General features: G+C 37.8%; 1 protein-coding gene and 1 pseudogene across 1 annotated transcript in view; one reads left to right on the forward strand and one right to left on the reverse strand.

The window, feature by feature from the left end:
• LIX1 (limb and CNS expressed 1) overlaps positions 1-8457 on the reverse strand; it is a 45803-nt gene extending 37346 nt beyond the window's left edge. Inside the window, exon 1 of the mRNA XM_006755122.2 lies at positions 8106-8457. Coding sequence (XP_006755185.1) covers positions 8106-8187 — 82 coding nt within the window. The 5' untranslated portion in view covers positions 8188-8457. The remainder of the gene's footprint in view (positions 1-8105) is intronic.
• A 3990-nt stretch (positions 8458-12447) lies between these two features.
• On the forward strand, positions 12448-12934 carry LOC102769063 (annotated as a pseudogene).
• Positions 12935-16932: the final 3998 nt, after the last annotated feature.

Raw genomic sequence — 16932 nt, forward strand, 5'->3', positions numbered from 1 at the left:
TATGTGGAGAGTTCAGAGATGGAAAAGAGAAAGCTCTTTTGATATCACTCACCAGTAAAGTCAAAACTTCATTATAGCCAGAAAATAGATGAAATGGTACATGTCTCAAAATTGGAAATTAGATGTTTATCCCAATTTTTTTACTTTCTAATGAATGTTAAAGGCAATAGACCTGCTCTTAGCAAAAACTGCAGAAAGTATCTAACTTTTATTTTAACTTAATGTTTAACGACTGCTTATGCTTCAAGAAAGTAGAAATATTATAGTTCATTGCCCAGTTCAATTACCTAATATAAGTCCTGCATGGAAGACAATCATTTGTCTGCAAAAAGGAATCGTAAAAGTATGTTATAAATCTATCAGAAAAGAAGAACCAATTTTCCTTATGCCTTATATGAGAAAAAATCCTAGCTGGGTAAAATGTACCCTGCCAAATACAATTAAAGACAAATTGAAAAGGCTACCATTTAAGGATACATCATTAAGAGGCTTTCTCGATGACTAACATATTTTCAAATTGATTTTTTGCCTCCAAACAGATGGATTTATGTTCTGTAATATTTTAATATAACCTTTAATTAAATTAGCCTTAGCAGATGATATTTTAAAGTTAATTAGTACTTTCTATGCTTGCAATTTAATCATCTAAAACTTGTTCTTGCCAATGTGCTATTCTAGTTTTGTTGAGGAAAAAAATACAAAAACAAGAAAAGGACCCCCAAATCATTTGGGTTAAGCTCAAGGTATGATGCAATTTGCCATTCGTGCAAAATGGGCTGCAAAATAGGGTACCTTCGCGTTGTGTGCTGGGCTTGGTGAACCACCAGCCAGCTGTCTAATCATTTATAACCATCCTCAGGCTTTGCCAAGTTTTGGCCACATAATGGAATCTTGCTGACACAGCTCGCATGTCGGGTATGATGTGTTGGGAACTTGGGCCTCTTTTTCTTTTGTGTAGACACGTTCTAAAGGTGGTCACAGCCACACAGCAGGACTGAGATGCTTGGAGTCCTGCTTTGCTCCCAGCAGAGAAACTGTCTTTTGGGAACACTCCTGTCAGTGCCCAACTCCTTCCTTCAGCTGTGTCTCTTCTTTTGTTGGCTTTTTCTTCTCTTCTGGTCCCCATCCTCTACCCCGAACACCTTTTCAAGGGAATCATGATCCTTTACAAAGTGTTTTACAAAGTAAAGCAAATTCTCCAAAATATGCAAGAAGTATATCATTCTTTTTGGTTTAGTTTTCATTTTTAGAATTTAAAGTTGCTGAACTTTGGTGGGAAGAAATTTAAATTAACATTTATTTTTCTGTGTCTTTGGAAGTACATGGTGATATTTTTTTAAAGGCAGAGGGGAGAGAATATGAAGGGGCAAGAGGGAGTTGCAAAGACAAATGAAAAAAAAAAGTCATTAAGTATAGCAGAAGCAAGCCTCAGCGGCAAGTAGAGTTCCCACGTGTGGAGTGTGTGCACCACAGGTAAGATGATGTCGTGTATCACAAAAGCCACGTAAAAGGAAAACCTAATGTAATCTATTAACCTATCAGGAAGACTGTATCTTCTCGTGTTCCATCGGGCCCTGATAATGCTCTGTATTTAAGACACTTTGTAGGACTCTTGATTTTAGATTACCAACCAAGGACTAAACAAACAAACAGCAAACAAAACAAAACAAAACACATTACTTCACTGACCAGTTCTGTTTAGTTAAAATAGTCAAATCTTTGCAAATTTGGCCGTACACATATAACGTATCATCCCTGGGAACAATCGTTATAAAAAAGCTCTTCAAAACCCTGCCACAGTTATCTAATGAGGGTTTATGTTCAAGGAACAGAGTTTGGGCCAAAAGAGGGTGGTGAAGGGCCTTTGGTCCCTCACAGTTGAAGGAGGGTAGACCCTGAGGGTATGAGGATTGGCAACCTGAGTCACCGTACCAATGCGGTTGGTATGTGGGATGATTCAGGCTGTTCTCCCAAGGCCAACCTGAGGCAGTGCTCAAGGAAGTCGCCTGAGGGCTGTGTTTATTTCAGAACCCCCTCTTACTCCATGCTCCCTCCAGTCTCATCTGACTGTCAAATTAACCCTGCATGCAAGTAGGCTGTGATTAAGGTGTCAGGGGATGATGACTTAGAACAGTGGTTCTCAACCTTGGCTGCACATTAGAATCACCTGGGAATATTTTTAAAATCCTGATTTCTGGGCCTCATCCTCCGGAAATGCTGTTTCTTTGTTATGGGGTGAGGCCACAACATTAGTAACAAAGAAATAGAATTTCTGGAGGATGAGGCCCAGAAATCAGGATTTTAAAAAGATTCCCAGGTGATTCTAATGTGCAGCCAAGACTGAGAACCACTGACTTAGAAGGTCTGGTTATGGTTTATTTCATCGTAAAGAACAGCACCTGACAATAGGAAAAATCTTCCCCCGGTTGTGAAAGAGGAAATCAACCAACCAACAACCAGAACAGGCCTGTTGGGCACCTGCTAGGTACTGGTTCCATGGGAGGCACCTTGGGGGTTCCATGGACCTGCAAGCTGTGACTTTGCCCTCCTGAGATTTCCAACTTAGGTGTGGACAAAAACATGCCAGTGAGGCCATAACTCACAGTGCGGAGCCACATGAGAGAAATATAAACTACACGGTACAGGCCATAAGCGCCAAAGGAGTGGTGACTAAATGATGGGTTCCCACAGCTGCCTAACAGGATGAGATCAAAATAGGGATCAACTGATTATCATCGCAACAGGGAAAAAACCCAAACCATAATTCAAACAGCATTCCATAGACACCAGAGAGAGAATGGGGAAAACTGCAGGGAGTGTAATGATTGCCTATTTTGTCAATATTAAACTTTCAATAGGATTCTTTTTATTTCTTTTTCTTTTAAAATAAGATTGTTTTAACTACCTTACACTAAACTTACATGAGCATTTGAACATGGAGGAAAAGAAATGAGTCTTTGGGGTTAAAACTTCACTGTGAAGTGTATTAAATAAAGAAGATTCTTTTATGAAAGGCTTCTAAAGTTGTCTTACATTTCTTAAATCAATCTGTAGCACATAATCAGTAAAACCGTATCATTTAAACAGAAAATTCATAACTTAGAAACTCACCCTTGGGCAGCTGTGTCCTATTATGGGCTGTAACTTAACACATGAGTTTCAGAAGTTGTTAAAGTTTGAGTTCAGGCTAACAAATCTTAACTGTTAAAAAAAAAAAGCCTATGTTAAGAGACAGCAGACCATGAAGAGGCACCTGATTTGATCACCGGATGAATGTCAATCACATTTTATTTTGATTTGTTAAATCTTATTTATACATTGAGAAATAAATATACTAGGACAGATATGGCTATTAAGTGCTCAAGAAGCCACTTAGTTTTTTTCCATTTAAAAAAATTTTCCTCTGGGACTGAGACTTTCAGTATTTAAACTCTGCCAAATGTGTATTTACTGAAAAAAAGGAGAAGGGTGCTTATCCCAGTGATAGCTGAACTGAAATCTGCATTTTCAAATAAAAATAGTTGTTATTATCTCAGCATAAATTTTTAAAGTAAAATTGGCATCAGTAAACCAGATGTCCACAGTTCAAATGATTGTAATTATGATTCAATAATTTCTCTAAAATGAGCTAGTGAGCAGTGAAGGTTCTTTTAACCATATTCTTCCAGACATACTTTACATGATGAATTCAGTGCAATATGTGTAGAGATTTTACTGCACAAATACCTTCATCTCTTACATCCTACTTCATTCTTTCCTGTGAAATGCAAAAAACACACATGTACCATTAAATTTATAGACTTAGATAACTACACTAAAAAGCATGAAATGGAGGAAATACTTGGCTCTTGAGGATCTTGCTCTTTCGCATTGCACACAGCCAGACTCATGATTACTAAGAGGTTTTTAATAGCTCTATAGTCTGGTCTAACTTTTCCAAAGGGTAAGAAATACTTTTTGAAGTATTCACCTATCTGATATAAATAAGACGTTTTATGCAGAAAAATGTTTCCCCAAATGGTAGAGTTAATGCACCTCAAATATGTGAGATATTTCCTTCTAATTGTGCAATGTTTAGTAAAGAGTCCATCTTATTTTATTCATTATACAATTTGGGGAAACATGTTGGTGAAATCTAACATGTCACTTTATAAATCAGTACTGGAAACAACACATTCTTATGGCTTCAATGACAACTCAGATAGCTTTTTAACCATCTGCTTGAGAAAGTTTGTCTGATTTTGGCCTTCAGACAGTGAATGTGGTTTCTCCCTACAGGCATGTTTACATTTACAAAGCTTGCATCTTGCCGGAATGGGTAAAATAATTCTTGCTGTGAAAAAGCTGTAATTGTCTCCCAACTTAGTATCAGGAAGTGTACCTCCTACAGATGTCACTATAATCTTTTCCCCAAAGCAACAGAAAGCCATAAACTTCCAGAACTAATCTAGGATCACTGTTAACTCCAATGGCTCCCGACTGCCTGCCTGCTCCTCCCGGCCCATGCATTGTTTTTGTATTGCCTGATCTGCCTTTGGACAAGCTGCTCTCGCTCCTCAAAAATGCCCTTCCCCTTTCACTCTCTGTCATACTGTTCAGATGTGTCCATTAAATGGGTTCCCTCTACACTTCCAGAAGAGTTCATTTCAATCCCCCCTGTTTTCCTGGAAGATATTGCCATGACATGATCATTTAACACCTCTGAGAGGTAATGTCTGGCAGTAACTAAAGGTGAGGAGTTGGAAGATAGAATTTGAATTCTGGCTCAATCACTTACTAGCTGTGTGACCTTGGGCAAGTCACCTTAACCTTCATGAGCCTCAGTTCCCTCATCTATAAACAACAATATCCGCATTACTATGAAGGATTCATGTTCCTAGTATCGTGTCTGTCATGAGTTCTTGGCATCCTAGCATTACCACCAATGAAGAAAGGTCCCAAAGATGGCAGATGAGCATACTGTGTTCTTGTAATTTGAAGAGTTAACACTCAGAGTAGAATCTGACAGTGCAGCCACCTTGAAATCATGCGGTGATTTCCTTTGAGAAAGCATGTGAGAAACTGTCAAACAGTGGCAAACAAATAGGAAGCTCTCACACACTCTCTTAAAAGACCTGACAGGGGCTGTGTTTAGGATAGCTCATCTTTGGTTATGACACATGACACGAAAAGAAATGAGATGTTGCAGAAAGACACGAGTGGAAGGCAGCAGGGAGATGTGTCCTAGTATCTGTCTGGTGGTGTGGCGACTCCCAGTGCTTCTTGTTACACAGCGGGGACACTCAGGTATGGGGAACAGCCAGAGACAGCTTAAATGAGCAAACTTCAAATGGAGAGCCCACCTTTTAAAAATGTCTTTCCATTATCTTTCATTTGAGATGTAAAATAGGGAAAAGGGGAAAAAATGTCGTTTTATTCTATTTTATGAATAAAATACGTAAAGGAAAGAAAATGAAAAACAAATGACAGCAGCAGCCAGATGAACACCTTGCCTAAAACAAACGAGGGATTTAATGAATTGCAAAATGCCACTTGGAAGGCCTCCTTGGCTGAGACATGCATTCAAATCTTATTTATTTAAATGACTGTAACTATCCCCATGGGCATTGGTCTCAGACTAGAAACTCTGGGTGCTTTTCCTCACCAATTTGAAGAGAAAATTCAATTTACTAGTGCTTTTTTTTTTTTTTTTTTGTAAAATCACAAACCAACTGAGAGCAAGAAATTAATAAAATGATCATTTATATCCCCTCTATTATGCATTTCTAAAGAATAAAAAGAAAAAACTGCCTTTGCATTTATAGAAAAGAAATTTAGAAAAACACGTTTACAGTGTTGTTGTTGTTTTACACTCCTTTGTTCAACTGTGCTGGGCTTTTAAAATTCTTGGATTGCCTTTTCATCTTGCAGGAAAGTAAGGTAACAATTTTTCTTAAGCAATTGGCAGTGATGTGCTTAAGTGCTTAACCTTCTCTTCTGCAAGGAAGAGCCTGGGCCAGGGTGGGGGATGAGGAGAGGAGGCTGCTCAGAACCTGCCATTCAAGGCTGGCGGCAGGGTTCTATAGGCTGTGTAAAACAGGAAGGTGGTGGCAGCAACTTACAGGTGTGCCAAAGAAAATAAGTCCGTGTGCTAAACTCTGGCATGCATGCGGGAGGTTGCCGAGGCATGGCAAAGGCCCAGGCGGACTTTGGATGTCCTGCCCCAGAAAGTAGTAAGCCTGTTCCCATTTATGCCAGGAGCATGGTGAGTGGCTAGATGTTTTGATGTTATAAAAACTCCTGGTGCAGAAATCTGCCACTTGGCTCACTTTCATTTGGTCATTTTTCAGATTAGAAACAACTGAGGGAGAGGATGGGTTGTAATATTCACACCTTTTAAGCAATGCAGTCAGTTGCAGAGTAGCAGCCCATTCTAGGGTAAGCAGGCAATGCTATCTGGTCAAATTTCTATTCTATGTTATGAGTGAAATACATACAATGGGACATTCCTTTATTTTCCCATATAAAAGAGTTTCTGCAAAGACCTAGATGACAGAAAGAACATAATGTATGCTTTATTTTAACCCTTCTTCTGTTTTATTCTCTATGCTAAACTGTAAACAATTTTGGGGGTTAATTCGTCTTAAAAAGTGGGCCATGATTTCAGATTAAACTTCCTAAGTTCACAATGATCAATGAACTCAGTGAAAAATTTTCCCTGTATTTCTTTTTACTGCTTCCACTAACCAAGCCCTCAGCACAAGACCTCCTGGTCTTACACAATTTATCCAAAGCTCTGGGCAGGTCAAGAGCCCTTTACCCCTTCACTGGTGAATTCAGGGCTATTGTATGAGACACACATTCTTTCCTTCCCTTTTCACTTAAAGAAACATACCAAACCTGAATAGACTCCAGGCTAGATTGGGGTAGGGAGTGATTTTATTAGTCCTAACATAGCTATTGACACATGTTTGAATACAATATAAGAAGAAAGAAAGAAAGAAAGAAAGAAAGAGAAAGGAAGAAAGAAAGAAAGAAAGAAAAAAATCTCTTATTTTATGTCTTAAAGGGAAAATTAGTTATAATTTAATTTCTAAGAAGAAAAATGTAAAGAATAAAATGGCCTAACATTTCTTTTTTTTCATCACACATATGAGAAATATAAACTAAAAGGACATCTGGAAACTAACATTATTCAGCAATCAGAACGGAAAAATCCAAACCATTGAAGTTTTGATGGAGACAAACAGCAAGACTTACAAAGAAGAAAGCTGTAACCTATTGAAGCACAAGAAAAAAAAAATCCATATGCATTTTACCTTTTGGGCAGTTCCATAGCAAAGTTCTATTTCAGAAGCTCTTTGTAATATGAAACCCACTGTAGATAAGATACAGGGGGAAGATAGTCTGTTTTGCAGCAGCAGGAAATCAAATTGGTTCCAGAAACAAAGTTACATGACAAATGGTTTAATAGTACTGCCAGGTTTGGAAAGCTTGATTGAGTTATTTTTCATAATCATTAAAAGAAGATTTTTAAATAACGTTGCCATAGCTATTTAGATTTTTTTAGAAGGGAAGGGTGTTGCGGAGGTGGGAAGACATCTAATTTCATTGGCCTTTTAACGAATGTGTTATAATTTGTTATCAAAATTTAAGAGCTCAGTGGTGATTTATTAACTTTTGTTTGCAACAAAAAAATTTCAGACAAGCACAATACTTGATTGAACATAACTAATATATGTTATAAAGATTAAACAGATTAGCAAGTATATATTTTATTATCATATGCAAGTTATTTTTAATTTTAACCTTAGTAACAGTCTGCTTTATTTTACAAAAGCATCTGGAAAAGTTCATTAAGTCTTAGGTGAGCCTTAGATTTTAGGAGAGACTTCTAAGCCGTTAGCAAGATGTATCACTGACAAAATAACCCGGCAGCTAATACCCCGTAGGTGAAATGAAATGAAATCATTCTTCTGACTGAAGTCAGGAACAAGTTAAACATCACTAGACCACAGCACACGACTACAGAGATTTAAAAGAAATCATATTTAAATAGGATGTGACTAGATGTTTAGGACTATTTTCTAAAAAAAGTAAAACAACTTTTCCCCTTCAGTACTTACAGTCTTTGAAGACTAGAGCTGGGTCTCTGTGAGGCAGGACTTGGGCAATGATGTGTCTCAGGGATTCCAAGGTTCTGTCCATCTTGGGTCTGCCTGTGTGAGCCTGCTGCACAGTGTCCTCATGCCTGGATTCTTGCAGTCCTGGACTGAATTTGTGCAGCTCATTGATGCACAGGATTACCAAAGAATCCCTTTTAACATCTGCCAATCAGACATTTCCCAGACTCTAAAGACCCCTCAGGGGGCCCTCCTCCCAGGCTCACTTATCTTTGTTGTGTGCTGAGCTAATTAGCTCTAAAGGCTGGCTGACAGGCAGGTTTCCATTGCTTCCTTCTGTTAAACACACCCACCTACAGGCTAGCTGGGGAAGCTCCCTAGTCGTGGGAACAGCTTTCCTCTCCAACCAGATTTTGCCTGAATGGCTTGCAGCTTTCTGACTTGGGTATTTCTTTTGGTCCCCCATCTTCAAATGTGCTCTTCTCAGGCATGTAGAAGCAAGAAGGTTATGATTTCTCAAGGACATTTCCTTAGTAACGAAGGAGATTCCAGGTCAAGGCTTCCAGCTCAGAATCAGTATAATCTAAATTCTTATTTGGTAAAGAAATGCTATAAAGGTTGTGAATGTAGCCAGGCACCAGATTATGCCTCTATTTGAATTCAGGAGCATCTATTTGGAGGCCTAGTTTTTAGTCCCCCTCCCTGGCTCTTCCCATCCCCCAGTCCAAATTATAGACACTTTAGCCTGATGAGCAGTGGCAAACAAAAACTCACAGACTGACTTTCGGCTTGTCTGGGAACTTTGTTTTCCTATTTATCCTTTAAGGCAAATCATTCCCAAGATTGATGTTAATGAATTCTGATATCATTCACTCCCTTTCATTTCATAATAATTACTTCTATTAAAAATTGCAGGAGATTCACTTAAGTACATTAACTTAATGGGTTCCAAATTTTCCTTTTAATAAAATGTTATTTTTTGCCATTTCCAAAGGGAAAAATAATTGCAGAAGAAAAAAAATGTATTGTTCAAGAGAATATAGGTAGTTATTAAAAGATCTTAAGAAAACAGATTCTTTTTCTGTTTATACTACTCACAGCATTCATCTTTCCACAGGAGACATAAATATAAGTCATGAGCTGCCAGTGCGATAATAAGGATTTGGACCAGATATAAAAGAACTGATTTTAATGGCTACAACCTACGTTAGTTGTTGAAAACTTGTTAAAGACTTCTTTACTTTTATTTAAAATATTTTTTCCAGGGTAGACACAAGAGGTTGCTTACCACTGTTCTTTCCAATTTTCAGATTCCACAATTATGCTGTATTATATGATTAACTGTAATCAGTCCTTTAAAGTCTATAAAAATAAAATGTTTTCTATGTGACCAGTTTCTTCAGCTAGTTGGTAGAAGGGTGGTGGGCTTAATAAAAGGAAACTGAAGGAATGGGCTGTAATAATAATTATTATTATAATGACTGTCAGTTAGCAAATGCCCACAGCGAGTATATGCCACACACAACAGGCATGAGGCTGCCCCAGAGTGCACACCTATTATAATAATAAAAAAAAAAACTTGAAAGAAGTAGCACTTCATGTTAAGAAATGTATTTAGGGTCCGAAAGTATACTTACCATGGGCTGTACCAAATAGAAAATCATCAATAGCTTTGCCACCAGTTTATCACTTAAAGGAATATTGGATAGTTTGTAGACAAAAAACCCCCAAACTGTTATACATTGATTAGACACAAAGTATAAATGAATGTAAGTACTTTCAGTGTGATATTCAATTGGAAACCAAAATATTAAGTTTCCCACTAGGGAAACATGCAAAATATGAATTCTCAAAGGACTGAGACTGATAATATAAAAACAAAAATTAGAAATGATTGATGCTGGGATTTCAATTGGTAAATGGATTTTTTATGGGCTTAAATTTAATCCCAATGTTACATAAAAATATTTGGTTGTGCAGTGTAGATTTGAAAATATAAGATCTAGAATTTGACTTTTGTTATCTGAATAACTTTAAAGAAGTCACTCAACTTCTCTGGGCTCAGAGTCCATATCTAGAAAATTAGGGAGTTGAGCTGGATGCTCTCTCTCAGATCTAATATTGCAAATGAGCACAAATATTCTCAAATGTTTTCTAGCTTTCTGGAAAGTCATATATTTATTTCCTAAAAGCTGGACTGGTCTTCAAACAAATCATTTCTATTCCCCCAGTTGGCCGCATATCCATGCATCAGTATGAGAGACACAAATTTATAGGGTGATTCAGAGATACCACTAACGCTAACTAAAATGTAAGGCAAGAATTCATTAAATAAAACAATCTTCAACCTCTACAAGATTTTTCTAAAGAAGGCAAGTTAGAGAGCCAAAAACCAGCTTTGCAAAGATAATCTCATAAAAATATCATGTTCTTTAATGTTATATTTTAAAAAATGAAAATAAGAACTCTAGGAAGGAAGGTTATACAACATTACAGTCTGTTACTATAGTTTCTTTATCTCATTAGGCCCTTTCATTCAGCAGTTTTCTGAAACCCTTTTTCTTCCTTGTCTCCCATAAAGATGTCTCATCTTAAAGTGCCGTTGGGAGACAGTCTAGAAAAATTCAGCCGTTTCTGACCATTCTCTTTGATGGAAGAGCCTGAGAAATCCCTGGGCAGTGTGTCTATAGGGTGTCCCCCCCAAAATTTACACACACATTTTGAACAATTACAAAGGCAGTATTTATTTTATTTTTTAAAAATACATTTTTATTGATTTCAGAGAGGAAGGGAGAGGGAGAGAGAGATAGAAACACCAATGATGAGAGAGAATCATTGATTGGCTGCCTCTTGCATGTCTCCACTGGGGATCAAGCCTGCAACCTGGGCATGTGCCCTTGACTGAAATCGAACCTGGGACCCTTCAGTCCACAGGGCAATGCTCTATCCACTGAGCCAAACCAGCTAGGGCAAGGCAGTGTTTATTAAAATACATTTCATTTTCAAAATTGAGCTATCAGCTGTTAAAGTGTGTATACATTTTTTTTTGGATACCCTGTATTTTGGTACAGAGCCTATATATAATTCATATGTTAGATTTCAATGTCAGCCTCAATCATCTGTAGGAATGTGGCTAAAGCAAAATCAAAGTATTGAGACAAGGGTACATGACTACAGTGAAAACCAAATGATGGTTTTACAAATCCTGTTAGAGTACTACTCAGAAATCTGAGAAACAGCGCTCAACTGACATATTCGGCGATCAAGCTGTCATCCCATGGTGCAAGGGGAAGGCTCAGTGCAGTAGCACACTCACCGAGCTTCCAGGAAGTACAGAACTCTTTGAGATGAGGAATCAAGGTGGTCTGTTTTGTACCATTTCGTGCACAATGTAACAAACAGTCTATGGAAACATTAATTTTGCTGGTAAAGAAAATTTAGTCTTGTCATTGCAGTGATATTTTTGTTGTTGAATAGTTCATTTCAGGTACAAAAATGATAAGAAGGCAGGGGGCATAATTGAAATAACATCCAGAATGTTAGAAAACAATGAATGCACCAAAGAAACATCTTTAGTGAAAAACAGGAAGGAACTCTCACCATCCTCCTTGCCTCCCCACTTGCTAATCCACTCTGCCCTGGAAGAAGAGATCAGGGTAAGTGAAGCAGGAGCGGGGCCAGTAGGTGAGGCTGCAGTGAGGTTTTTGAGACTCCAGATCCTAAAGATTTCAGCATAAGCCATGCAGACTCCAAAGAATATGCCTGCAGTCACTGAGCCTGAGCCAATCTATCACTACTCATCTCTAAAGCATAGGTCACTCAGGGAAGGAGAGCTCATGAATAAGATTTAGGAAGATTATCTTCCCTGAAATAATTTTTTCACTTACTTACTAATGCCTTTATTCTTAAAAACTAAATAACTTAAGATAAAGTAAACAAAATGGAAAAGAATTGAATTCATGCAGTTAAATAAATTAATAGAGAGCAAGTAGTTTACAAAAGCAATGGGAAATGACTGACAGCAGCTCTCTGCAGATGCCAATGGGAGATGGGTGGAGGGAACTGGAAGGGCCTAAATGCTGATTGGCAAAGAAGGTCCAAGTGGAGAGTGAGGATGAAGAAAGGCCATGGAGAAACGGACTTTGCAGAGGTGATGACTAATGACTGTTTAGTGTCAGCCAGGAAAAGACAGTAGAAGGAATGAATGGCTGCTTAGCATCAACTTTGTTTACTCTCAACTGGGAAGGGACCAATGCTAAGTTTGAATCAAGGTATTCTCATAGAGGGTCAGTTAGAAAGGCAACTTCAGATTAGGTGACAAAACAAATTTAAAAACACAGGCAACATAAAAGAACAATCTCAGGCGGCCATCGTAGGAGCGCCAGAGGTCAAAATGAAGTTCAACCCCTTTGTGACTTCTGACCGGAGCAAGAACCGTAAAAGGCATTTCAATGCACCTTCCCACATTCGAAGGAAGATCATGTCTCCTCTTTCCAAAGAGCTGAGTCAGAAGAACCATGTTCGGTCCATGCCCATCCGAAAGGATGACGAGGTTCAGGTTGTTCGAGGACATTACAAAGGGCAGCAAATTGGCAAAGTAGTCCAGGTTTACAGGCAGAAATATGTCATCTACACTGAACGAGTGCAACGGGAGAAAGCTAAGGGGACAACTGTTCATATGGGCATTCACCCCAGCAAGGGGGTTATCACTAAAGCTGGACAAAGACCACAAAAAGATCCTTGAACGGAAAGCCAAATCTCACCAAGTAGGAAAGGGAAAATACAAGGAAGAAACAATTGAGAAGATGCAGAAATAAAGTAATATTATATACAACTTTCATTAAAAACTTAAAATGAAAGAAAATAAAAGAATAATCTCAGACATTTGTTCATTGATATTTCACTATATTTAAGCACATGAATAATTAGAAATTAACAATATCCTATCTACAGATTAAAGAATGTACATTTCCTCATTTTTTATAGAAAACTATATAAAATGCTTTCATGAAATAATTTTCCTTCCCACCAGATAAAAACCGTGAGTGAAGTGCCCTTTTCCCTTGCCAGGGCAGTCAGAGTCAGCACCCTTAACGAGAAAGCATCATGAAAGCAAGCCCCTCCTTTACCTGAGCCTTCTGTGTAGAAGGGGATCCTGAATAAGTTTCTGTCACCTTGACTGTGTTGTGTAAACAGTTATCCAGGTCTGCCACTGTATTTGCTTTCCAAAGAGAAGTAAAATTGATTCTTTAAGAAACATTTTATAGGTCAAAGATATTATTAAGGAAGGCTTAGCTAATTTACAGGTTAACACTTTCAGGATAAACTCAGTTAAAGGTGGAAGAATTTGGATGCTCAAATTTACAAGATTGGAGATGATGATACCAAGCTTTTGGGTCATTAGATATGTGCTTGGTGAAAATTGATTATCTTAACAATAGCTGGTTGACTTCAGGATTATATGTATTTTTAAAAAGAAAGTTTAAATTTTTGTTTTAGAGTGGATTTTGCCAGTGCCTTTTCAATATTTTCTCTTTCATAAAAATTTATGTAATTATTGGTTCCTCTCCCTCTTCCTGCATTTTCTCACAAACCACCCCCACTCACCCACCAGATCCTACTGTCCAGAACAGTAATTTATTTTGTTGGGTATTCAGAAAAAAATATTATACAAGTTGTGGCTATAAAGTGATCAGACTGATCGTAAAAGAGGTATCTGAACTCTAGCTGAGTCGTTGAGCCACTCCTCAAATAAAGAGATGAGATCTGTCTTCAATAGGGGGCATGCTGAGAAATGAGACAAACACTGTTTTACAAGAGCTAATCAGAGCTACCTTTTTCCTTCTTTAGATAAAGTCATGTTTCTGAGGGTTTGAATTGTATGAGATGTTTAAATATTTGCAATAATAATGAGCATATTAAAATGAAAATCTAGACTCTGAAAAACTGAATATTAGATTAAAACAAACCTAGGGGGAATGTTTATTGGTTTTAAACAAATGACTTAAATCTGAGATTAGTTGATGGAGAGGTTAAGCCCAAGGAAGCCAGTAGTTTCACAGCTCCATTTATTTTAGATGAAGTTTCCTGTAAGACTGCATCAGTGGTAGGCTCTTAATTCAATTCAGGCTACACTTATGGATATGCTTACATTAAGATAAAAGCCTTGTGCCATCCATTTCACGCTGTAAACTATAATTTCCATTCTACTTCCTATGTAGTCACCACCAGAGCACTGCACTTAGCATGCATCCTGCTGACACAGAAGAAATATGACTTTTCAAAATTTGTTTAAAGGAGGAATAGGAAACTTCATAGAAAGACCTATTTTCCACATATTGAAAACTGGAGAAAGACCAAGTTAGAGAATAATATATTTTTCTGATCTTCTTAAGGTACCTCAATAGCCTTGAGCTCAAAGAAAGAGAACTGCTCCCAGCACTGCTCTTCTCCCACCTCCCCACAAGAAACCAGCAATGCTCCACTCAGGGCTTCTGTTTATTGAGATGGGTTTTCTTGGGCCTGTGAGAAGATAAAAAGGCTTCTTATAGGGGTGCAGGGGGATAAATAACCAAACTTGGTTTTCTAAAAAGGAAGGAAACTTTGGGGATAAGACTCAAAACCTGGGACTGGATGTGAGAGCTGTCCGTGTTTCAGGACCAGGACGACAGCCTGGAGTTTGTGGGTCTGAGTGACTTTGAAGGGGCCCCAAAGATCCAAAGCACCTGACTGCCGGTTTTCCTACCATTCACTTCCCTGGAACATATCGATTCCATCTTTTCCTCCCACTCACTCCCAACCTTATTTCACTCTAGTGACTCTGGGCAAGTAATTTTATATCCAAAGGTATTTTCTTATCTCTAAAATAAAAACAAGGTAGCGAAGAATCTCTATAACTCCAGAATGATATAATAGGATTATATTCCAGATTGTTTTAACCTAATCTTTAAGCTGCCTGGGTAGGAAACCTTTTAGACGCTAGACCCCCTCCCATCAATCCATTGTCTAACAGGGATAGTTTCCTTAGTTCTACTCCATCTCCCTTTAAAATCAAATCATTGCACTGCTCAAAATTGATTATAGCTTTTTCTTGATACATCAAGTTAAAGATTTAAAAATGTTTTCAAAATCATCTTTAATTTGGTCCCTTGTAGCACAACATTCATTTCCCAACGACAGCATAACAAGCATTCTACATTCACTTCTGTCCTTTGCATTTTCTGCATTTCTCTTTGTCAGTATTCCTATTAAACCAAATCCCTCTTCCCCAAAACAACTCACCAAATCACTCTGGCCTTTCACTTATCCTTACAGTTTCCTCGGCACTGGATCAATGAGAGCAGGCTCTGTGGTGTACCACCTTGTACTGTCATGTAATTGCTGTCTCTTCAGGAGCAGTGGGGCTTTTAGCCAACAGAAATTTTACCTTAAAAAATCTGTGTACTCCCTCCCGATATCACTTTATACAACACCAAACACTTGGAGAACTGATGTGTGAACATATATTTTTTTTAATGAAGGCCAAACCTCTTCTACCAACAGTAAACGATTTAAAAAAAAAATTCAAGTGATTCCTTTTAAAAAATGAAAGCACACAATACTGATATCCCAAATAACATATTTGTATTATGAGGCATGTTCCTATTTGGAGAATTAAGCCTACAATAATCTGATTCTAAATGTTATATAGAATTTTAATGTAATCATTATTTGCAATATTAAGGTTTAAAAAACTTGCAATTTTAAAAATATACCGTATTAGTCTTTGCGAGTGTTGTAGGCTTTGGAGTTATTCCCACACTCCTGGTTATTATATAGGGTGTCCCAAAATTCACGCAAGATTTGCAATTCAATTCAATTGCAAATTGCAAATCTTGCGTGAATTTTGGGACACCCTATACAACTGTTAGCTCATGGCTATTCTGAATGTTACCTCATCCCCGGCCTTATACAGTTGCATAAGATGGTTCTAGTACTTCATTAAACAAATCAAGGTCAAACTAAAATATGATCTGATGTTCTCTAGAGATGTCCTGAGGCGAGGTGAACAATGATGAGCCTTAGCCCACCCAGGGTATTGAATGTGACAGAAAATAAATCTACACCGCAGGAAGTGCTCTCCTGACAACCTAAGAACTCATCCCTCCATCCTGTGGGAGTGGCTGATAAATCTGTAGGGCAGCAAGTTTATCTGCCGAGTTCTTTAATTAGACAATTATGCGTTTTCCCAGAAAATTTACTGAATACTTAAAAGAATGATTACCTCAGCTGTACTAACCTTCTAGTTTGTACCTAAAGATCTTTATGGTTCTGGGGAAAGCCAGCTGTGTGTAAAGAACAGAGCAATGGCTACCAACACCACAAATCAGCACAGGAATAAAGTACATGTCTTGTAGCAAAAGCTTATCTAATATGGGGGATGGGGTCTATTGGGGGAAAAGGAGACATATGTAAAACTTTAGACAATACAAAAAAAGCTTATCTAATAGAAATGGGCAGTAGATGATGCAAGGCTACAAGCAAAGCATATGTTCTCTATAAAAACAAAAAGCAAAACACCAAAAGGATCATAATTGAAATACTAGTGACCTTGAAAACAGGAGAGATGCCTTTGAAATCTCCCTTTTGGTAATCTTAAGTCATGTGATACATAATGCACATTTAGCAACTAAGTAAGTAAGTGTACATTATGTATCAGGCTCTGTGCTAAACTTCTTACTGATGTTATATTTCACTTAATCTTTATAACCCTAAGACAGGCACTTTTAAATGTCACTTTACAAATCAAAAAGTGAGGTTAGGACGCTACAGACAGTACCTGAAGTTTGAG

This window comes from Myotis davidii, unplaced genomic scaffold (genome assembly GCF_000327345.1).
Source record: "Myotis davidii unplaced genomic scaffold, ASM32734v1 scaffold473, whole genome shotgun sequence".
NCBI classification, from domain to species: domain Eukaryota; kingdom Metazoa; phylum Chordata; class Mammalia; order Chiroptera; family Vespertilionidae; genus Myotis; species Myotis davidii.